The 24,619-nt window shown below is 42.4% G+C and overlaps 1 protein-coding gene across 1 annotated transcript; it reads left to right on the top strand.

Annotated features, from left to right (window-relative positions):
• The first annotated feature begins 1,397 nt into the window (after nucleotides 1-1,397).
• On the top strand, nucleotides 1,398-22,709 carry LOC134345075 (carboxypeptidase B-like). The gene is made up of 11 exons (XM_063045208.1): nucleotides 1,398-1,468; nucleotides 5,220-5,295; nucleotides 5,385-5,509; nucleotides 5,652-5,754; nucleotides 7,893-7,994; nucleotides 9,710-9,814; nucleotides 12,498-12,608; nucleotides 17,702-17,792; nucleotides 18,846-19,048; nucleotides 20,332-20,416; nucleotides 22,522-22,709. Exons 1-11 carry the CDS (start codon nucleotides 1,398-1,400, stop codon nucleotides 22,707-22,709), a joined length of 1,260 nt encoding a protein of 419 aa, XP_062901278.1.
• The last annotated feature ends 1,910 nt before the right edge of the window (nucleotides 22,710-24,619 follow it).

Genomic DNA, 24,619 nt, shown 5'->3' with positions numbered 1-24,619 from the left:
TGGTTTATAAAATCATGAGGGGCAGAGGTAAGGTCAGTGGCCACAATCTTTCTCCTGAGCTAGGGGAATCTAAAAGTAGAGGGCATAGGTTGAATGTGAGAGGAGAAAGACTTAAGAGGGATCTGAGGGGCAACTTTTTCACTCAGAGTGGAGAGGGTACGCAGACGAGCTGCTGGAGGAAACAGTGTGGGCAGGTGCATTTACAACGTTTAGACAGGTACATGGATAGGAATGGGTTAGAGGGATATCAATCGAGGAAATTGTCATGTTTTGTAACTTGAAACATTAAACTAATTCAATGGAAGATATGGGAGTCTGAAATGTGAGTTTACTTTAAGTGAGGCTCACTCATATCATGTGGTAGCATGGTGAATTATGAAATCACATATTTTTACAAATAACCTGTAATAAATTATTTAAATGAACAGGAATGCTTAATCAAACAATATATTTAGAAGATTACTCAAATATTACTGAAATATTAAATACATAACAGAAGTTGCGCAGGCAGGTACAGTTGTAAAGTTTGGACAGATACAGGGATAGGAATGGGTTAGAGGGATACGGGGTTAGTGGGACTAGCTCAGCCAGACAGCTTGATCAGCATGAATGAGTTGGGCCAAAGGGCCAGGGTCCATGCTGTATAACTCTATCCAGTACCAAGGAAACATTGCAATGTTGAAGTTGTCATATTTCAGATGAAATATTCAGAGCCGGACGGGTTTTACTTTGAAAAGAAGTGGCTGACTTAAACCTTGCGTTCCAGTCCATAGTTCTGCCCCTCACACAAGAGACTGCATATGCTGGAATCAAGGGCAACAAACGATTTACTGGAGGAACTCAGTGGGTTGAGTAGCACCCGTGGAGGTAGGAATTGTTGACATAGTCCTGATGCAAGGTTTTGACCAAAAGGCAGCAGTTCCTTCCCTCCCCCCAAGTGCTGCTTGCCCTGCTGAGCTTCTCCAGAAGATAGTTTGTTGATCTGCACATTATCTCATTCCTGTTTGTGGAAATTCGCAGAGCCACATGATCTATAATACATCTCAATGGTGATTGTGTTTTCTAGCTGGGATCAATGTCCTCTAACTGCTCCGAGTCATTGAGACATAACCGGAATCTTCCATGCCAGCCAGGTTGGCTGCCTCACTAATCTCATCTGCCTGTAGTTGGCCTATGCCCAGTCAGAAGCTGATAAAATATTGGTAATGGTGTCAGTTTCGATTCCATTATGAAGATTAGGGATATTAATTCTCATAATGAAGGAAACCTCAAGGTCATGAAAGTCATAAGTTCCACTGCATCAGCAAGTAAAGGGGAAGGACTGAAAGCAGTTGAGTACAACTGTGCAATCCCGGCATATAAAAAGGCATCTTCGAGTGAATTGACACATCAGAAGGATGAAGTTTCTTTGTCTCCTTGGGCTGATTACAGCCGTCCTGGCTGGTCCTGGTATACAAAGGTTCGATGGGTAAGTCACCGCTCTGTTGTACACGGCAACATTACACAGGTCTAAAGGGTCGAAGACCTTAGTTGTGAACATTCCCATTGTTACCCTCCACTGAAAGAAGGTTAGAGTGCAGCAGCAGCACACATTCTGGAGAAACTCAGCAGGTCAGTCAGCGTCTATGGAGAGCAATCAATAGTTATGACCCTTCATCAAAACTGGAAATGAAGGGGAAAGAACCCAGAAAGATCTCAGCCAAAAAACATTGACTGTTTATTCCTCTCCACCGATGCCACCTGACCTGCTGAGTTTCTCCAGCAGTTTGTGTGTGGATTTCTAGCATATGCTGAGTAGAACATCTAATATTACAGCACAGTACAAGCCCCTATTGTGCCCACCTTTTAACTTTCTCTAAGATCAACCTAAACATTCCCTTCTATATAACCCTCCATTTTTCTAACACCTATGTGACCTTTTAAGAGTTTCTTAAATGCTCCAAATATAAGACCATAAACCATACACCTGAGGAGAAAAATTAGGCCATTTGGCCCATCCAATCTGCTCCACCAATTTTCCTCTCCAGCTCATTCTCCTGCCTTCTTCCTGTATCCCTTCACTCCCTGACCAACCAAAAATCTATCAACCTCCACCTTAAATATACATGAATACTTGGCCTTAACAGTTGCCTGTGGCAAAGTACTCCACAGATTCTTCACTCTCTAGCTAAAGAAATTCTTCCTTATCTCCATTCTAAAAGTTTGCCCTTCTATTCTGAGGCTGTGCCCTCTGGTCTTAGACTCCCCCACCACAGGAAACATCCTCTCCACATCCACTCTGTCAAGGTTTTTCGCCATTCAATAGGTTTCAATGAGGTCACCCCTCATTCTTCTGAATTCAAATGAATACAAGGCCCTTACAGCCATTGAATCATGGAAGCATTTTTGTGAACCTCCTTTGAACCCTCTCCAGTTTCAGCACATCCTATCTGAGATAAGGGGCCCAAAACTGCTCACAATACTCCAAGTGAGGCCTTATTTAGAGTTTTATAAAATCTCAACATTACATCCTTGCTTTTATATTTTAGTCCTCTTGAAATAAATGCTAGTACCACATTTGCCTTTCTCACCACAGGCTCAACCTGCAAACTAACCTTTAGGGATTCCTGCACAAGGACTCACTGGTCCCTTTGTAGCTCAGTCTTTTTTTGTATTTTATCTTCATTTAGAAAATAGTCAAACCTTTCATTTCTTCTAGTGAAGTGCATGATCATACACTTCCCCACACTGTACTCCATTTGCCACTTCTGTGCCCATTCTCCTAATCTGTACTTCAGTCGGCTCTCTACTTCCTCAAAACTACCTGCCCCTCCACCTATCTTCATATCGTCTACAAACTTTGCAACAAAGCCGTCAATTCCATTATCCAAGTTATTAACATATAATGTAAAATGTATTGGTCTCAACACAGACGCCTGTGGAACAACACTAGTCACTGGCAGCCAACCAGAAACGCTCCCTTTATTCCCACTCTGCCTCCTGCCAATCAGCCACTGCTTTATCCATGCTAGAATCTTTCCTGTAATACCTGCATTCCTGCTTGTTAAGCAGCCACATGTGTGGCATGTTGTCAAAGGCCTTCTGAAAATCCAAGTAGACGACATCAAGCGATTCTCCTTTGTCTATCCAGCTTGTTATTTCTTCAAAGAATTGCAACAGATTAGTCAAGAAAGATTTTCCCTTGAGGAAACCATGCTGACTATGGCCTATTTTAACATGTGCCTTCAAGTATCCCGAGACCTCATCCTTAATAATCAGCTCCAACATCTTCCCAACCATTGAGGACAGACTAACTGGCCTATAATTTCCTTTCTTCTGCCTCTCTCCCTTCTTGAAGTGTGGAATGACATTTGCAATTTTCCAATCTTCCGGAACCATTCCAGAATCTAGTGATTCTTGAAAGATCATTATTAATGCCTCCACAATCTCTTTAGCCACCTTTTTATGAATTTTGGTGTGTACACTATCTGGTCCACATGAGTTATCTACCTTCAGAGCTTTCTGTTTCCCAAGAAAATTTTTTCCTGGTAATGGTAGTTTCACTCACTTCATGACCCCTGACACCTGGAACTTCCACCATACTACTAGTGTCTTCCACAGTGAAGACTGATGCAAAATACTTATTCAGTTTGTCTGCCATTTCATTGTCCTCCATTACGACCTCTCCTGAACCGTTTTCCAGTGGTCTGATATCTGCTCTTGCCTCTCTTTTACACTTTATTTCTTAATGACACTTTTTAGTTGCTTTCTGTTGGTTTTTAAAAGCTTCTGAACCCTCTAACCTCACATTAACTTTTGCTCTATAATAAGCCCTCACTTGTCCCTAAAGGTTCTGTTACCTTAAGCTTTGTAATCAATTCCAGTTCATTGCACAACACCCAATTCAGAATAGCTATCCCCCTTGTGGGCGCAGCCACAAGCCGCTCTAAAAAGTCATCTCATAGACACTCTAGAATTACCTCCTCCTGGAACCGAACACCAAGCTGATTCTCCCAATCTACCTATATATTGAAATCCCTCATGACAATTGTAGTTTTGCCCTTTCGGTATGCATTTTTTAATCTCCCATTGTAATTTATAGACCACATGTTTACCACCGTTTGGCAGTCTGTACACAACTCCCATCAGGGTCTTTTTACCCTTCCAGTTCATTCGGTTCTGTCCACAATGGTTCAACACCTTTCGACCCTTTCTCACCTCTTTCTAACGATCTAATTTAATTTTTTACCAATAGAGTAACGCCACCCCGTCTTGCTTCCTGCCTATCCTTTCGATACAATGTGTATCCTTGGACAATAAGCTCCTAGCTATAAACTTCTTTCAACTATGATTTAGTGATGCCTACAACATCATACCTGCCAATCTGTAATTGTGCTACAAATACATCTCCCTTGTTCCATATACTGTGCACATTCAAATATAACACCTTCAGAACTATAACCATATAACAATTATGGCACAGAAACAGGCCATTTCAGCTCTTCTAGTCCATGCCGAACTCTTACTCTCACCTAGTCCCACCGAGTATAATCATATAACAATATGACATATAAGCTGTAGTCACCTTTTTTGATTTTGACCGACTTTTACATTTCAGCTCATCCTGTTGACTGCAATTCTGTCCTTTCAACTGCCTCTCCTCACTACACATTGCCTCTGTTTGTAAACCTGCTACTTCATCTTCAGCACTATCATGCTCCTTTCCTGCATTACCTCTTGTATTGAAACACATCTGCCTCTTCCAGCATCTCTTGTATTTATTATTAGACAGTAGGAAATCATGGCTGTAATTACATAAGGCTTTGTCAAGACCACACCAGTGTACAACCAGGGTCACCAAATCCAGAGATAGAGTCAGAGCACTGGATCACTTGGTATGTGGATGTTGCCCTATAGTGAGAGCTTGAGCACGATTGGCTCACAATCTCCGGACAGGAAGAAGTGATCACACTGAGACATTTAAGATTCTGAGTGTTATGAACAGGGTAGACATTGACAGGCCATTTCCTCAGGGTGGAGTTCTCCTTGGGCAAGGAGTCAACAAACCAAGAAAGAAGTTCTGAGAACTTCTTTTATTAAGAGAGGAAGAAGCCGGTAGATGTGAGGAATATTCATGGCCCAAGGCTAGTGAACATGGGGACCAAGTGATTAGAGAGGACATAACTGCTCCTAACTCCATGACACTTGTTCATCGTTCACCCTCTGCCTCTTTCGCAAAGGGAGAAGGTGTTTCGCCTGAAACCACTGAGTGAGGGGGAAGTGGATATTGTGAGAAGCCTGGCTGGCCTTCCAACGGTAGGACAAGTTCTAAACTTCTCCATAAAGCCCCTTCACAGAAAGTGATCCAGAGACCTCAGACTCTCCCTTTCTCACACTCTTTGCAGATTGACTTATGGAAACCAGATTCCTTCGACCAAGTGCACGCTGATACCACTGTGGATTTCCGGGTGAGCGCTGAGGATGTGCCAATGGTTCAAAAGATTCTGAAGAAGAGTGGATTAAAATATGAGTATGTTCTCTTGTCCAGCCAATGTTTCTGTTCACGAGGTATGTCAAAGTCCTTCTGTTGAAGCCAGTCACAATTATAACAATTTAATTTTCTTTCTCTTCCCTGAACCGCTCCATTCACCTTCCCCACCACCCAATTCCAGAGTTTTAATTGAGGACCTTCAAGTAATGATCGAGCAGCAACTTGATAACAAGGAGCGTTCAGCTACTGGACATAGTTACACCAAGTACAATGACTTGGACACGGTGCGTACTAGTTCACTAAGAAAATATTGGGGTACCAGAGAGCTGGATAAATGGTGTAGTATACAGTAAAACAGGAACAGCTGAGAGACCTCAGCTGGTTATAATTAGAATCAGTTTTCATATCATTGACATTTGTCATGAAAATTGCGGTTTTGCACAACAATACAGTGCAGTACATAAATAACAACCATAAATTAAAATAAGAAATGTATATATTAATTTAAATAGACAGCAAAAATAGTGAGGTAATGCTCATGGGTTCATTGTCCATTCAGAAACTTGAAGGCGGTGGGAAAGAAACTGTTCCTAAAACATCGAGTGTGTGTTTCCCTCTCTGAAGAGGGCATGCCATGGGTGATGGGACCCTAATGATCCATGCTGCCTTTCGGAGGCATCGTCTTTTGAAGATGCCCTCGATGTCGGGGGTGCTGGTGCCCATGGTGGAGCTGGCTCAGTTTGCAATCTTCGGCAGCTTTTTCCGATCCTGTGCAGTGGTTCCCCCCACCTCCCACCCCCCACACCAGATAGTGATGCAACAAGTTAGAATGCTGTCCACAGTACATCTGTAAACATTGGTTCGAGTGTTTGGTGACATACAAAATTCTTCTCAAACTGCTGATGAAATATAGCCAATTGCAGCTTATTGCAGCAGCAACAGGAGGAAAGAATTATCAACGTCTTGGGCCAGACTCTAGACCAGTCTGACAATGACAACTGTTCTTTATCCTCCACGAATGCTGCCTGACCTCCTGAATTCCTCCAGCAATTTGTTTTTTTTTACTCCAGATTCCAAGTTTTGTGTCTTGGGTGTAATACATATAGTATATTTGAGAAAAAGTACATGGAACCATAGACCAGTCAGCTTAATATCGGGAAGCCGATTCCCCACCAATGTAGAAAAGTACGAATCCAGAAAACAAACATACAATGATGATCAGCATAGTTTTCAACAGGGAATGTCCTAGCAAAGATGTGCGATTCTGGTAGGCAAAATAAAATGGTCTCATATTTTTGGAAAATCTTATTTAAAACAGAGAAACAAAGGGCTCTTGAATTACAAACAGATAAATCAGCAGCAGCAGTATCCCAGTGGAATAATCCTTAAAAGAAAGTGCAGCAAGCACCAGAGTGTGCAGCTCTGGGGATGGAAGCAAAACGTAAAGGCAAAGCATGCCAATAGAGTGCACAGCTTTATTTGTCACGTGCGCCTCAAAACATGCAGTGAAATGCGTCATTTGCTTCAAAGCAAATCAGCAAACCAGATTTTGCTGCGCATCACGCAAATGTTGCCGTGCTTCTGGCACCAACATACTAACCACGTCCACGACCCACTAACCCGAACTGTGTGTCTTTGGAATGTGGGAGGAAGCGCACATGTGTGTGAGAATGTACAAACTCCTTACAGACAGCGCTGGGAAATGAACCCCAGTCACACAGCTGGCTCTGCAAATGCACTACTGCAACCACAACGCTACCATACTACAGCCATGAGGAGAGTACGCAAGAGAATTACTCCAGCAGAGGGCAGTTGCACCCCAATCCAAAAAAATGGAGAAAGGGAAGATCTGAGTTTAAGTTCCAATGCATCTAAGACCAATCTAATTTTATTGGAAATTACAGCCCAGCAGAATGCCTTAAAGCAAACAATTTCTGTTGACATGGTCATCACTATACTTCTGCGTTATAAATGTGAAGGACATTAAACCTTGGGATTGAACATAGAACATAGAAATCTACAGCATATTACAGGCCCTTCAGCCCATAATATGTGCCAGCCATGTAACCTACTCTAGAAACTGCCTAGAATTTCCCTAGTGCATAGCCCTCTGTTTTTCTAAGCTCCATGTACCTAATTGAATTAGTGATGGACAAAGGTATTGTGTCGGGAAAGTAGAAAAGACACATTCTTATTCTCTCCCATCTATACGATGGGGAGAGTTAACACACATTTGTGTTTAAATCGCTGGCGTCGGACTTGACTCTCCAACCCCCAGAGAGCAGATTGTTACCACTGAGTGACAGTTAACACTTTAGAAACATTCTTGAAGGACACTTGCGATGCTAGGCATTGTGTTTTGTGATTAAGAGCCAAATGTTGATTTTAAATTTTTTTAAAGTTCTAATTTAATCTGAAATAGATCAATCAATGGGTTGTAGGCACCGTTGCCAGAAATTCGAACCTGATGTCTCTTACAGAAATTGGAACCAGCTATGAAGGACGACCGATCTATGTCATAAAGGTAGTTGGAACTATTTCAATGAACTTTTTCTGTGAGAATGATCTATGCAGGGGCTGCAGAAATAAAATCTAATCCCAAAGGTGGGGGAAAATTATTTGCTGTCTCTAATCATTCCTTGTTCTCTTTGGTTGTAACCATATAACCATATAACAATTATAGCATGGAAACAGGCCATCTCGGCCCTTCTAGTCCGTGCCGAACTCTTACTCTCACCTAGTCCCACCGACCTGCACTCAGCCCATATCTCTCCATTCCTTTCCTGTCCATATAGCTGTCCAGTTTAACTTTAAACGACAACATTGAACCTGCCTCAACTACTTCTGCTGGAAGCTCGTTCCACACAGCTACCACTCTCTGAGTAAAGAAGTTCCCCCTCATGTTACCCCTAAACTTTTGCCCTTTAACTCTCCTGATGTCCTCTTGTTTGAATCTCCCTCACCCTTAATGGAAAAAGCCTATCCATGTCAACTCTATCTATCCCCCTCATAATTTTAAATACCTCTATCAAATCCCCCCTCAACCTTCTACACTCCAAAGAATAAAGACCCAACTTGTTCAACCTTTCTCTGTAACTTAGGTGATGAAACTCAGATAACATTCTAGTAAACCTTCTCTGTACTCTCTCTATTTTGTTGACATCTTTCCTATAATTCGGTGACCAAAACTGCACACAATACTCCAAACTTGGCCTCACCAATACCATGTACAATTTCAACATTATATCCCAACTCCTATACTCAATGGTCTGATTTATAAAGGCCAGCATACCAAAAGCTTTCTTCACCACCCTATCCACATGAGATTCCACCTTCAGGGAACTATGCACCATTATTCCGAGATCCCTCTGTTCTACTGCATTCTTCAGTGCCCTACCATTTACTATGTATGTCCTATTTTGATTAGTCCTACCAAAATGTAGCACTTCACATTTATCAGCATTAAACTCCATCTGCCATCTTTCAACCCACTCTTCTAATTGGCCTAAATCTCTCTTCAAGCTTTGAAAACCTACTTCATCATCCACAACTCCACTTATCTTATATCATCTGCAAACTTACTCATCCAATTTACCACCCCATCATCCAGATCATGACTTTTGGAGCTTCCTTTATCCCTATTGGTTAGCCTGCTTTATTTCCTCTGGTTAGCTTTCTGATTCTTCTTTGTCTCCATTGGTTGACTTTTGGCACCTTCTTTATCCCTATTGGTTAGCTATCTTTACCCCAGCTGGTTAGGCTGATGAGACTTGTTTATTCACATTGGCTGAGAAATATATACTTTATAAATGTAGAGAAAAAATATCAGTGAATTCATATGTTTGATCTGGAGAAGTTAACCAGGGTACTTAATCTGATCCAGAAGACCTGAAATATCATCAGAATCAGAATAAAGTTTAATATCACTGGCATAAGACCATAAGACCATAAGACCATAAGTCAAGGAGCAGAAGTCGGCCATTCAGCCCATCGAGTCTGCTTCGTCATTTTATCATGAGCTGATCCATTCTCCCATTTAGTCCCACTCCCCCGCCTTCTCAAAATGTCATGAAATTTATTGTCTTTGCCGCAGTAGTACAAAGCAATATGAAATTTAATAAAACCATAAAGGCAGAAATAGTAGGGTGGGGAAAGGGACATTCTTGCCACCCAGCTTCTTGGGTGATACATTTCTGTAGTGTGAAAAGAAATAACTGTCTATTTCATTCCTTGCAAAAGATCAGTAAGGAAACAAGTCAAACTAAACCAGCCATCTTTATGGATTGTGGAATACACGCTCGAGAGTGGATTTCTCCAGCCTTTTGCCAGTGGTTTGTGAAGGAGGTTAGTATCGAAATTTAAATGTACAAATTCTAATACAGATTGTTAAAAATTACATGATTTAGATTATTAGTCTGTTAGCTTATGAAAATGTAGTATTAATGTATCAGTGCCTCAGAGTAACATTGCTAACCAAACCAATAGAGCTGTCACCAGACAACAGAATTCAGTTCGATATGGTTGTTGAAGGACTTGTCCTTTCAGTGCAATTTATTCCACAGCTCCTTAATCAGATTATGAGCAAAATGTGTCTCAAAAAAAAAAGTAAGGATCTGGCCACATAATATCAGAGCACAGACGTGCAACCTTACACCTTGGGATCGGTGAGTCTCTACTCAAACCCTGCACTGGGGTGGGAAATCACTGAGTCCGTACTCAGACCATACATGGTAGGGTGAGTGAGTTCCGACTCAGGCCCTGCACTGAAGTGTTGGTGAGTCTGATTCCCCCAATGCCTTCAAGCAGAATCTGGATATAGGTCAATTCCGTCTGCAGTTCCCCATCAAATGAAGCAGCCCACGCCCTCATGCAGCCCCACCGAGACAACATGCAGGCAAAGGGCTGATAATTGCCAGTCTCCTTTGTGCCACAAGGTGATCGTCTTCAACAAGAATGAATCTAATCATCTACTCTTGACTTTCAGAGACATTACCGTTGCCAAGACTCAAATCAATTATATCCTGGTGTTCACAAGACACTCAATGCAATAAACTATGGAAATACAGTGTCCACAAGGGCAGGCTAGAGCTGAGAGTCCTACAAACATAATGACCATAAGATACGGGAGCAGAATTTAGTCCATCAAGTCATCTCCTCCATTTTATCATGGCTGGTCTATTTTTCCTCTCAGTCTTGAACTCCTGCCTTCTCCCATTTCCCTTCATGCCCTGACCAATCAAGAATCTATCAACCTCTGCCTTAAGAATACTGTATATAAAGACTTGGCCTCCACAGCTGCCTATGGTAATGAATTCCACAAATTCACAGCTCTGCTGTGAATGACTGATGCCTCAAGGCTTTCCACCATATACAAGTAATAGGGGTGTGTTTGAATACTCTCCACTTATTTGGATGAGTCGAGTCATAAACTACCACAGAGTTGAAACAGGCTCTTTGGCCTGTCTTTTCTATACCAAACTGATCTTCTGCCTAGTCCCATCTACCTGCACCTGGACCATAACCACCCCCAAAGACCCTCCCATCCATGTACCTGTCCAAACCTCTCTAAAACTCCAATATCATGCAGGACAAAGCAGACACACCATCCACCAGCCTAAAATGATTACTCTCTCCGCTGCAAGTGACTGCAGTGTGAACAATCTACAAGATATACTGCAGTTCTTCACCCAGGCCACTCCAACAGCCCTTCTCAAGCACGTGACCTCTATCAGCTTGAAGCTCAAAAGTTCAAAGTTCAAGGTACATTTATTATCTAGGTATAGTTTTCATTATGCATCCTTGATATTCATCTCCTGACAGACAGCCACAAAACAAAGAAACTCCTAGAGAAGCCTATAAAAAAAGATCATCAAACACTCAATCTGCAAAGAGAGAGAAAAAGCAAACAATGCAACTGATAAACACTAGCAAATAGCATCTTGAACTGAAGTCCACAAAGACATCCTGTCCACAGGCCCTTAGTTCAACACAGAGCAGAGCAGCGAGCTGAACCAGCCCATCCCTCGCCTTGGTTCCCGACACCCTGACCTTCTTAGCCACCAGCCAGAAGTCGCTGAGATTCACCAGTGTCATCTTAGCCTCAGGGACATGAACAGCAGGTACATGGGAAAACTTACACATTTCCTCACAGGTCATGCACCACCGTAAATTGGAAATATACTGTTGTTTCTTCTTTGGCAGTGGGTCTAAATCCTGGATACATCATAGGAGTAATTTCATCAGAAAGACTGCAGCAGTTCAAGAAGTTTGCTCACCACCACCTTTTCAAGGGCAATTATGGATGGTTAATAAATACTGGTTGCCAATATGAATATAAACATAAGACCATACGACCATAAGATATAGGAGCAGAATTAGACCATTTGGCCCATCGACTCTGCTCCACCATTACATCATGACTGATCCATTTTTCCTCTCAGCTCCAATCTCCTGCCATCACTCCGCATTCCTTCCTGCCCTGACCAATCAAGTATCTATCAGCCTCTGTCTTAAATATACATAAAGACTTGGCCCCCACAGCTGCCCGTGGCAAAGAATTCCACAGATTCACCACTCCCTGGCTAAAGAAATTCCTTCACACCTCCATACCAAAAGGATGTCCCTCTATTCTCAGACTGTGTCCTTTGGTCCTTGATTCTCCCACCATCGGAAACATTCTCTATCAAGGAAATAAAGTATAAGCTCAGACCTTGCGCAGTGGGCAAGTTAGTGCCCATACATTGCATGGGATAGCACAAAATTTAGAACTGCATTTTATGAATGTATGTATGTATGTCTATTAATTGGAATAATTGTTTTGTATCATCGTAAAATAAACACCTTTTTTAAACGCAAAATTGTTCTCATTTGTAAAAGGCAAAATTTCCGTCTAACTAAAAGCCAATTATTTCTTGCGAAAGATATTAAGCTTCTAGAATGAAAATTTTATTAATCAAGATTGGGCATTTTAATACTAATACTCTGTTCAGTGTGCTTGATGGATGATGGATGTGTCCAACTTCTCTAGACAATCAACACTTACGGATCAGATCCCACCATCACCCACATCCTGGACACCATGGACATCTTCATTGTCCCAGTGATTAATGTTGACGGTTATTCCTACACCTGGTCCAACGTAAGTACAGTAACAATGTTAAAGTTGCAAAATGTCTTATATAGTTGGCTTCACCTACTCTGCTAGTCAGATATGTTGGAGCATGGATGTCATGGTTCTGTGGTCAATGGCAGATTTTTCTCAGCTGTCACTTGGAGTTCTGAGGTGACTGATAAGGACTGCAGGCTGGCCCACGGATGGGGAGTGGGTGGTCAGAGGATAAGATGGTGCACCTCTTCTGATGTTGGTACTGTTTCTGAGTGCTCTGGACTTGAGGATCTCTGTATTATCCCAGCTGTTCCTTCTCCATCTTGAAGAGTCATGGGCCAAGAATTCCCCTGGGTGTAGTCCATGGTATATGGAGCTACTGCACAACTTAGTCACTATTTTCTCTATCTTTTCCCATGGCAAGGCTTGGAAGAGAGTATCTGCTATAGGAGTTTGGGCTTATGCATGTGACTAATATGGCCTCCTGAGTGAGCAGTGTGAGTGGAAGCGAGGCCTCAAAGCTGATAGGTTAACAAACGTACACACATATCTTCACACACACACACACACACTCACTCACACTCAACTCAAGACAGTTTCAGATAAAAGTTTTTTTATGCGAGGCACAGTTAAGATAGATAGAGTCTTTTTCCCAAAGTGGAAATGTTAAATCTTAGAGACCATAGGTTTAACATGAGAAGGGCAACATTAAAAGGGAACTTAAGGTGCATGGAATCAGGGCAGCACAGTAGCGTAGTGGTTAGCGTAACACTTTACAGTGCCAATGACCCAGGTTCAATTCTGCCATTGTCCATAAGGAATTTGTATGTTAACCCCATGTCCATGTGGGTTTTCTCTGGATGCTCTGATTTTCTCTTACATTCCGAAAGTGTACTGGCTAGGATTATTAAGTTGCAGGCATGCCGTATTGGTGCCAGATGCATGGCTACACTTAAAAGAATAAGACCATAAGATATAGGAGCAGAATTAGGATATTTGGTCTGCCACTTCATCATGGCTGATCCAGTTTTCCCGTCAGCCTCAGTCTCCTGCTATCCACCCCATATCCCTTCCATGCCCTGACCAATCAAGAATCTGTCAACCTCTGCCTTAAATATACATACAGACTAGACCTCCACAGTGGCCTGTGGCAACAAATTCCACAGATTCGCCACTTTCTGGCTAAAGAAATTCCCTCTCATTTCCATTCTAAAAGGTCACCCCTCTATTTTGAGATTGTTCCTTGGTCTTAGACTCTCCCACCAAAAGGAAACATCCTCTCCACATTTACTCTATCAAGGCCTTTCACCATTTGATAGGTTTCAATTAGGTCACCCCTCATTCTCCTGAATTCCAATGAATGCAGGCCCAGAGCCATCAAACACTCTTCATATGATAAGCCACTCAATCATGGAATCATTTTCGGGAACCTCCTTTGAATCCTCTCCCATTTCAGCCACTTCCTTTCTAAGGTAAGGGGCCCAAAAATGCTTGCAATACACCAAGTGAGGCCTCACCAGTGTCTTATAATGTCTCAACATTCCATCCTTGCTTTTATATTCTAGTCCTCTTGAAATGAATGCTAACATAGCATTTGGCTTCCTCACCACAGACTCAACCTGCAAATTAACCTTTGGGGAATCGTGAACAAGGATTCCAAAGTCCCTTTGCACCTCAGATTTTTGTATTTTCTCTCCATTTAGAAAATCATCAACCCTTTCATGTCTTCTACCAAAGTGCATGACCATACACTTCTCGACACTGTATTCCATTTGCCATTTCCTTGCCCATTCTCCTAATCTGTCTAAACAGCATCTGTGCTGGTGATATAAAAAGAATAAATAAACTCTTCAAAGAGGCTGGACCGATCCTTGGCTACAACCCGGACTCTTTTGAGATAGTAGTCGAGAGGAGGTCACTAAACTGATACAGATTATGGATAACCTGGCACATCCTCTCCATGAATAAGCAGCAGAGCACTCTTTCGAGAGGCTCATTCAGACCTGCTGTCACAAGGATCGCTTTAGAGAATCTTTCCTACTAAATGCAATAAGTGAATTATTACTGTATTCTGTACTTTATTATTATATGATATTATTGTTACATTTATTATTATTGCTGTGTGATTTTAAATGTTGCTGCTGTAACAAAATAATTTGCCACTCAGGATCAATAAAGTACTTATTATTATTATTAAGTCCTTCTGTGGCCTCTGTACTTACTCAAAACTGTGTGCCCCTCCACCTACCTTCGCATTGTTTGCAAGCTTTGCAAGGAAATGATCAATCCTATCATCCAAATCATTGACATATAATGTAAAGAGAATCGGTCCCAACACAGACCCTGTGGATAGCACTAGAAACCAGCAGCCTATCACATAAAGCTCCCTTTGTTCCCACTCTTTGCTCCCTGCTAGTCAGCCACTGCCTTGTCCATGCTAGGATCTTTCCTGTAATACCATAGGCTTGTAGCTTGTTAAGCAGCCTCATGTGGGGCACCTTGTCAAAGACCTTCTGAAAATCCAAGTACACATCATCAACCAATTCCTTTGTCTATCCTAGTTGTTTCTTCTTCAAACAAATCCAACAGCTATGTCAGGAAAGATTTTCCCTTGAGGAAACCATGTCGACTTTATCGTGTGCCTCCAAGTAACCTGAGACCTCATCCTCACTAATTGACTCCTAACATCTTCCCAACCACTTCCCTTTGTGAAGAGTGAAGTGACATTAGCAATCTTCCTGTCTTCCAGAACCATGCCAAAATCTACTGATTCTTGAAAACCATTACTAATGCCTCCACAATTTCTTCATCCACCTCCTTCAGAACCCTGGGGTGTAGACCATCTGATCCAGGTGACTTACTGAACTTCAGACCTTTCAATTTCCCAAGAACCTTCTCCTTATTAATGGTAACTTCACACACTTCATGACCCCTGACCCTTGGGTTGCTCCCAACACATCCTCGGACTACATTGGCCATTGATGCAAATGACGCATTTCACTGTATTTTTCAATATTTCAGCGTGCACGTAAAAAATAAAGCTAATCTGAAATCTTATATTGTTTTTACACAGAAAGTAGTAAAATCATATCTTAAGAAGTTTTTTTTCCACAGAGGGTAGGAAGTAAATGCCTTTAACAGACCGCTAGAGGAGGTGGTGGAAGCAGATATGATAGCATTCTCTGGGAAGCATTTAGGCAGGAACAGGAGCAGGCAGGAAGGAAATGGATACCGATCGTGTGCAGGCAAGTGGGAGTAGTTTAACCCGGCACTATGGTGGGCACAGATATTGTGGGCCGAAGACCCTGTTCCTCTGCTGTACTGCTCTATGTTCAATGTTCTAAATATATGCACATGCACAGATGCCCAAATTCAGACACCACACACATACAGAAGCGCATGCGCAAAGTCAGAATGGACACACTTACACATTTTTCTAGAGGCCAGTACATGTACACAAGCACAATTGAGTAGGGAAAAATGTACATTCTGTACATAACAGACAAGCATACACACATTCACCGAAATACGTACGTTCACACACACACACACGTACACCACATCCAGAACAGGCCCTTTGTCATTGCTACCATCGGGAAGGAGGTGCAGAAGCCTAAAGGCTCACACTCAACAGCTCAGGAACAGCTTCTTCCCCTCTGCCATCCGATTTCTGAATAGACTGCGAATCCATGAACACTGCCTCACCATCTTTTTATTTCTACCTTCGCACTACTTACTTAATTTAACTATTTAATAAATAAATACTCACTGTAATTCACAGTTTATTCCTATTAATATGCATTGCAACGTATTGCTGCTGCAAAGAATACAGATTTGCCGCCATATGGCAGTGGCATAAAATCAGACTCTGATTCGTGAATGTTATATAAGCACACACATACATTCACACACAATGATCAGCACTTAGCTAGATAGCAATGCAAAAACATCCACCCACAGAAACACAGACACACTTAAATAAATACAGTGTGTTTCACAAGATTTTTCAGGCAGCATATGAGGGAACTATCTCTTTATGTCAGAGCTACCACTGGCGTTTGCAAACCACCTATGTTCTTCCCTGTCTGGTGAAAACTAGTGCACAAGGTTTCACATCATCTGTGAGCTGTGTGCATGTCAATCATCGTGTGATAGAGCACTACAGCACAGTTACAGACCCTTCAGCCCATCCTGTCCCTGCCGATCCATTATTCTGCCCAAACAGGAGAAAATCTACAGATGCCGGAGATCCAGAGCAACACACAGAAAAGGCCGGAGGAACTCAGCAGGTCAGGCGGCATCTATGGAAATGAATCGATAGTCGACGTTTCAGGCCGGGACCTTTCTTCAGGGTTATTCTGCCTAGTCTCACTCGACCTAAACCTGGTCCATAGCACCTTATACCTCTCCCATCCATGTACTTCTCCAAATTTAAATGTTAAAATTGAACCCTCATCCACCTGTCAGCTCATTCCACACTCTCAACACCCTCTGAGTGAAGAAGTTTCCCCTCATTTCCCCAACATATTTCATCCTTCACCCCTAAACAATAACCTGTCATTCTAGTCTCACAGACCACAAAATGCCTGCTTGCATTTTCCCCATCTACAGTATACCCCTCATAATTCTGTATACCTCTATCAAATCTCCCTTCATTCCCCTACTTGATAAGTCCAAACTTATTCAATCTTTCCCAAAAATTCAGGTCCTCAAGTCCCAGCGGCATCCTCGTAAATTTTTTCTGCACTTTTCTAGTCTTATTGATACATTTCCTGCAGGTAGGTGACCAGATTGCACAAAATTTCACTTTTGAAGGCTTCCCAGTTACCAAGCATCTCTTTGCCAAGAAACAACCTGTAAACAATCCATTCTTACCACATCCTTTCTGATGCCATCAAAATTGGCCTTTCTCCGATTTAGAATCACAACCTGAGGACCAGACCTATCCTTCTCCATGGTTAAGATAGATCCTGGGAAAGTCCCATTGGAATCAAGTGGCACAGACAGAGGCCATCCATGCTGGATCAGGGATAGAGGACCACTAACCTGCAAATTCCTCTTCAGCAATTGTCATGAATGATGGTGGAATATCCCATTCCTAACTTCCAGCTATTTGTTATCTAAAGGATCGCTTATGGAGAAAAACCCGATCGAGTATTCCTGGTAGCCGCTGCCGAGGAGTTGACCCCAATAGAAATTGGAACGCTGGATGGTGCTGTAAGTAATTTGCCAGCTGTTATCCTATCACTTGAGGAGAAGGGTTGGATGTGAAGGGATGCAGGGTTGGGGAGTTTTCTCAGACATACAGTATATTCAAATGATAAATTTCCTTGCCCTTTCTTTGCAAGAAATTTAAAATCAGACATATGGGTGTTGAATTTCATCCTGAGTAAACACATGCCTTATTGTCCATAAATATATTCTCCGACAATATGAAGAATTTGTTTAGCACCTTTAAGGCAGTAAAAGATCTCAAGAGTCATCGAACACATGGAGATAGATTTCAGCAACCAATGGGTTTGTGTAAGAGTCTTGAAGAAAGCTTTAAGAAAGGAGAGATGGAAAGATTTTAGTGATTGCTAAGGATTTCCAGACTTCTGGGCACACACACTGAAGATATACAGTAGTTGATAGCTGTGGCGTGATTATAATCAGGGACAATAAAACTGGAGAAGAGCAAGACTGGAGGTATAGAATAGATCACTGAGATAGAGGGCAGTGCTCATTTTGAGAACATATGTTAATGGAATAATTCTGCTTATTTTGATTCTTCAGCAGTGAATGGCAATGAATGACTGAATAACAATAGGTCTGTGAGAAGGTTCACCTGGACCTTCTGCAACAGATTTTGTGGAAACAGTCACCGAGCACTACAGCACAGAAACAGGTCTCTCTCACACACACAAACAAACACATAAACCAATCACACCACACACAGATATGCCCACGGACATTGACACACAAACATGCACATCTACACCCACAGACACGCAGACGAACATACCCACATGTACAGGCACACACACACATGAACAGATGTGAACACACACATACCTATGTTCAGACACACACACACCCAAAACATATACAAACACATACATATACACCTCCAGAGAGAGATGCACACACTCACTCACACACAAACTAATACACACACCCAGAGACATGCACACACAAACACTCACAGACAAACACACCCACTGACACACATACACTTCCAGACACACACACACACACAAAGAGCTTACTATTGTCTGTTGTGTCCGGCAGCCATTGGTGCCTCAAAGAACCCCTGTTCGGAGACATACTGCGGCCCTCATGTAGAATCCGAGAAGTCGGTCAAGGCTGTTGCAGACTTCATCCGCCTCCACAGGCAGAACATCAAGGCTTATCTGACCATCCACTCGTACTCTCAGATGTGTCTCTTCCCATACTCCTACACCTATGACTTAGCTGCAAATCACGATGAACTGGTAAGTGCCCCGGGCACATGCACATGGCTGACAGTGTGTGACGATGTTTGCCACAAATCTAAACTCTCTTTGGGATATTTAGTGAACGGGGAGCGACAAATTCTGAAGGTGGCAGGTGCTCCTTGTCCCCTTCCTCCGCCCAAACCTACCCAGTTACCAAAAAGCAGTCACTTCCTCATCACTTTGAAACCAGGTGTCCAGACATCTCACGCTACCATTCAACAGCACTGAGGCAAAGGTGATCGTCAGACAGTGAGCTGTGTTGTGCAACACTTATGAATCAAAGTTATTTACAGTAAATAAATAAATAAATAAAATTAATAACAAGTAAGGGGAAAATAGCGAGTTGGCATTCATGGGTCATTTAGAAATCTGAAGGCAGAGAGGAAGAAGCTGTCCATAAAGTTGAATGTGGGTCCTCACTCTCCTGCAACTCCTGCTTGATGGTAGTAAGGAGAAGAGAAACTTTCCCAGATAGTGAGGATCCTCGGTGCCAGATACCACCTTCTTGAGGCACCACCTTTAGAAGATGTCCTCAATGCGCAGAGATTTATACCTGTGAAGAAGGTGGCTCAGGCTACAACACTCTGCAGCTTTTTTTGATCCTGTGCATTGGGGCCTACATATCAAACTGTGGTGCATCTGGTCAGGATGCCCTCCAGACTATATAAGTAAAAAATTTCCAGAGTATTTGGTGACATACCAAATCTCCTCATGAGGTACAGCTGCAACCGTGCCTTCTTCATCATTGCATCTAAATGTTGGGCCCAGAATAGATCCTCTGAGGTGTTGCATTTGAACTTGCTCAGCCTTTCCACTGCTGACCACTCAAAGAGGAATGATGAGGAGGTCGGATTATTTGATATGCTCAGCTGCATCCACAACTCCCTTCAGTTACATGTAAAAGTAGCATTTTGTAAATTTGTCTTTAACTTGGCTGACAGCAAGATGCACTGGTCACAGCTTTGCCCTGGCAGGTATTAGTCCCCTTCCCACTTCAGAACACCGATCAACCCTAATTCCTTACTAAAGGGCTAGGATTCTGGAATTGTCATGCAGGTGAAATACAATCTGAAGCGTCCTTCTTATGGGCACAACCACTGTAAGACACTACACAAGCAACGGTTCCTTGTAAGTTGTGGCAATGCCAAGAATATCCTCCAGTATGAGAACACTTCATTATTACTCTCTCTGGTGGACAAACTAAGACCCTTAATGTCTGTATCTTTTTACTTCATAACTGACAAGAAATAATCATCTCTTATTGCTGTTCTGTACTCCAGAATGAGATAGCCAAAGAAGCAACCACCCGCCTGAGGAGCCTCTACAATACAGTGTACACCTATGGCCCTGGGGCAACCACTATCTGTAAGCTATTCCATTTCATCCAACAGTTGATAAAACTTTGGAAGTTTGCAGTTGTTTATAAAATGATGAGAAACTTGGTAGGGCACAAAACTAGATTCTTTTCCCAGGAGAGAAATGTTGAATATTAAGGAAATTACATGGTGGTGAGAGGGAATATGTGCACTGCAAGAGTTATGTTTTACCGCAGGGGGAAAGAGGCTACCAGGAGTGTAGTGGAAACAGATACAACAGTGGCATTCAAGAGGCTTTTTAGGCAGTCACATGAATACTGTAAGACCAAAGGATATTGGAGCAGAATTCGGCCATTTGGCCCATCGAGTCTGCTCCACCACTTCATCATGGCCGATCCAATTTTCCTCTCAGCCCCAGTCTCCTATCTTCTCCCCGAATCCCTTCCTGCCCTGACCAATCAAGAATCTTTCAACCTCTGCCTTAAATGTACATAAAGACTTGGCCACCACAGATGCCTGCGGCAAAGGATTCAACAGATTCACCAGTCTGTGGCTAAAGAAATCCCTCCTCAGCTCCATTCTAAAAGGATGCCCCTCTATGGGTTTTCTATGTTTCTATTCCGAGGCTGTGTTCTCTGGTCTTAAACCCTCCCACCATAGGAAACATCCTCTCTACATCCACTCTACCAAGACCTTTCACTATTCACTAAGTTTGAATGAGGTCAACCTCCTTCTTCAGAATTCTAGTGAATACAGGCCCAGAGCCATCAAACGCTCCTCATATGGTGAGCCATTCAAACCTGGAATCATTTTCGTGAACCTCCTTTGAACCTTCTCCAGTTTCAGCCACATCCTTTCTAAGATAAGGGACCCAAAACTGCTCAGAATACTCCAAGTGAGGACTCCCCAGTGCTTTATAAGGTCTCAACATTGCACCCTTGCTTTTATATTCTACACAGGGAATGGAGAGACATGGATCATGCACAGGCGCAGAAGTTTAATTTGGCATCATGTTCAGCAAAGGGCCTGTTCCAGTATTGTACAGTTTATAGGGCTCAGATGGCATGGTAGTGTATTGGTTAGCACAGCACTTTACAGTACAGGTGACCCAGGTTCAATTCCCGATGCTGCCTGTAAGTTCGTACATTCTCTCTGCTGTTTCCTCCAGGTGCTCTGGTTTCCTCCCACAGCCCAAAGATGTTCTGGTTGGTAGGCTAGTTGGTCATTGTGAATTGTCCCGTGATGAGGCTAGGAATAATTTGGGGGATTACTGGATGGCATGGCACTGTATCTCGATAAATAATTAAATAAGTTCCATGCTCATTAACAATTGTTGCTTACAATGATTGGTTGTGCGTACAAAGTGATGCTAAATGAGGCATCTGTAGTGGTGGGGAGGGGATGGTGGGGTGTGTTAATGGGGGGGGGGTGTTGATCAGCCTGATGGCTTGGGGGAAGTAACTGTTTATGACCGAGAATGTTGCAGCTCGGTTAAACTGTTTAAAGAACAACTGGATTATTGTGTTCAATTTGGCTCACCTCTTTCGAAGAAGAAAGGGTACAGGTGAGGCTGCCTGGATTGCATAGCATGTCTTATGAGGACAGGTTGAATGAAATAGGGCTTTTCTCTTTGGAGCGAAGGAGGTCAAGAGGTGACTTAATGGAGGTGTACAAGATGATAAGGGAAATAGATCAAATGGACAGCAAAAGACTTATTCCCAGGATGGAAATGGCTAATGTGAGGGCACAGAAGGTTAAGGTGATGGAGGAAATTATGGGAGGGATGTCAGAGGTTGTTTTTACATACAGAGTGATGGGTGCGTGGAACATGCTGTCTGGGTTGGTGGTCGAGACAGATACATTAGGGACATTCAAGAGACTCTTAGCGCATAGACGAAAGAAAAAAATGGAGGGCTATGTGAAAGGGAAGGGTTAGATTGACCTAAGGGCAGGGGTTCACAACTTTTTTTATGCCATGGGCCCCTACCATTATCTGAGAAGTCCATGAGTCCCAGGCTGGGAACACCCACCTTAGAATAAGTTAAAGGTCTGGCACAACATTGGGGGCTAAAGAGCACACACTATGCTGTAGTGTTCTATGTTCTAACCCAATAGAACACAGTGATGATATTTTAATATTATCTATGTTTACAGATGCTGCAGCTGGTGGTTCAGATGACTGGGCCTATGATCTGGGCGTAAAGTACTCCTTCACCTTTGAACTCCGTGACACTGGTAGATATGGTTTCCTGTTACCCGAATCTCAAATCAAACCTACCTGTGAAGAAACGATGTTAGCCATTAAGTACATTGCTAACTACGTCAGCAACAACTTGTATTGAAAGGCTAATTAAAATAAACGCATGTTACAACTATCCATCTATTATTCTTACTACAAGCTACAGCAGGTCAATGTTGCGTCAACAATTCTGGTCATCACTTTATCAGAGAAACATGATTACATTAGATAGGGTGCAGAAGAAATTGATTTGGATGTTGCCTGGATTGTAGCTCTGAAGAATGGCATGTGTCATGAAATTTGTTAACTTAGCAGCAGCAGTTCAATGCAATACATTATATAGATGAAATAAGTAAAAATAAATAAATTACAGTATATCTATATTGAATAGATTAATAATCAAGTAAATTAGAGAAATAATATATATTTAAAAACTGACGTGGTGTTCATGGGTTTAATATCCATTTGGGATTCAGATGGCAGAGGGGAAGAAGCTGTTCCTGAATCGCTGAGTGTGTGCCTTCAGGCTTCTGTATCTCCTACCTGATGGTAACAGTGAGAAAAGGGCATGCCCTGAGTGCTGGTGGTCCTTACAAATAGATGCTGCCTTTCTGAGTCACTGCACCTTGAAGATGTCCTGGGTACTTTGTAGGCTAGTACCCAAGATGGAGCTGACTAAATTTGCAACCCTCTGCAGCTTCTTTCGGTCCTGTGCAGTAGCCCCCACCACCCCCCACCCCATACCAGACAGTGATACAGCCTGTCAGAACACTCTCCACGGTACATCTACAGAAGTTTTTGAGTGTTTTTGTTGACATAACAAATCTTTTCAAACTCCTAATGAAGCATAGTCTCTGAATTGCCTTCTTTATAGCTCCATCAATATGCTGGGACCAGGTTAGGTCTTCACAGATCTTGACACCCAGGAACTTGAAACTACTCACTCTCTCCATTTCTGATCCCTTTATGAGGATTGGTATGTGTTTCTTCATCTTACCCTTCCTGAAGTCCACAATCAGCTCTTTCATCTTACCGTCATTGAGTTCAAGGTTGCTGCTGCGACACCACTCTATTAATTGGCATATCTTGCTCCTGCACGCCCTCTCATCTCCATCTGAAGTTCTACCAACAATGGTTGTATCATCAGCAAACTTATAGATGGTATTTGAGCTATGCCTAGCCACACAGTCATGGATATAGAGAGAGAGAGCTAAGCATGCACCCCTGAAGTGTACCAGTGTTGATCGTCAGCGAAGAAGAGATGTTATCACCAATCCTCACGGATTGTGGTCTTCCAGTTAGGAATTTGAGGATCCAATTGCAGAGGGAGGGACAGAGGCCCAGGTTCTGTAACCTATCAATCAGGATTGTGGGAATGATAGTGGGAATGATCAAGACATAATCCAGCCTCATTCTCTCCAGGGAAAACAAACCCAACCTGTCCAATCTCCCTCCAAACTACAGGCCTCCATTCCAGGTACCATCTTACTGAATCAAGGATCAACTTTATTTGCCATGTACTTTTACATGTATTGGGAATTTGCTGAAGTGTAATGAAGCAACATTCAAGAAAAAAACAACATTCCACAGTTACAAAGAATAAAAAATAAAGTTAAAGTTTGAAGTATGTATATGGAGTAAAATGAACAAAAATAGATGAATACTGGCATGTATTTGCAATGCTAGCATCATTCTAAAAAATGGTTTAAAGTTTTTACAATTTAGTGCAGTGACTGAGATAATGGAGGGGTTTGGGGTACTACCTAAAATGGTTGATCAGATTAACTATCTGGAGGAAGAAACTTTTAAGATGGCATGAAGTTTTTGTTTTACAGGTCTATAGAGTTTTCCAAAATGGAGTTTTTGGAAGAGACAGTTTGCAGGGTGGGTAGTGTGTTGGTGCGTGGCCAAGTGGTCAAGGCATTCATCTAGTGATCTGAAGGTCGCTAGTTCGAGCCTTGGCTGAGGCAGCATGTTGTGTCCTTGAGCAAGGCACTTAACCACACATTGCTC

Source organism: Mobula hypostoma, chromosome 4 (genome assembly GCF_963921235.1).
Source record: "Mobula hypostoma chromosome 4, sMobHyp1.1, whole genome shotgun sequence".
Classification (NCBI taxonomy): Eukaryota; Metazoa; Chordata; class Chondrichthyes; order Myliobatiformes; family Myliobatidae; genus Mobula; species Mobula hypostoma.
Note: the sequence above shows the minus strand (reverse complement) of the source record. Positions and strands in the feature narration are given on the sequence as shown.

Excerpts from the sequence above, each read along its gene's own strand:
- LOC134345075 (XM_063045208.1), top strand. The coding sequence starts at position 1,398 with ATGAAGTTTCTTTGTCTCCTTGGGCTGATTACAGCCGTCCTGGCTGGT. Across the intron at positions 5,510-5,651 it reads AAGAGTGGATTAAAATATGA|AGTTTTAATTGAGGACCTTC; the intron begins GTATGTTCTCTT and ends ACCCAATTCCAG. Across the intron at positions 5,755-7,892 it reads AGTACAATGACTTGGACACG|ATCAATCAATGGGTTGTAGG; the intron begins GTGCGTACTAGT and ends AATCTGAAATAG.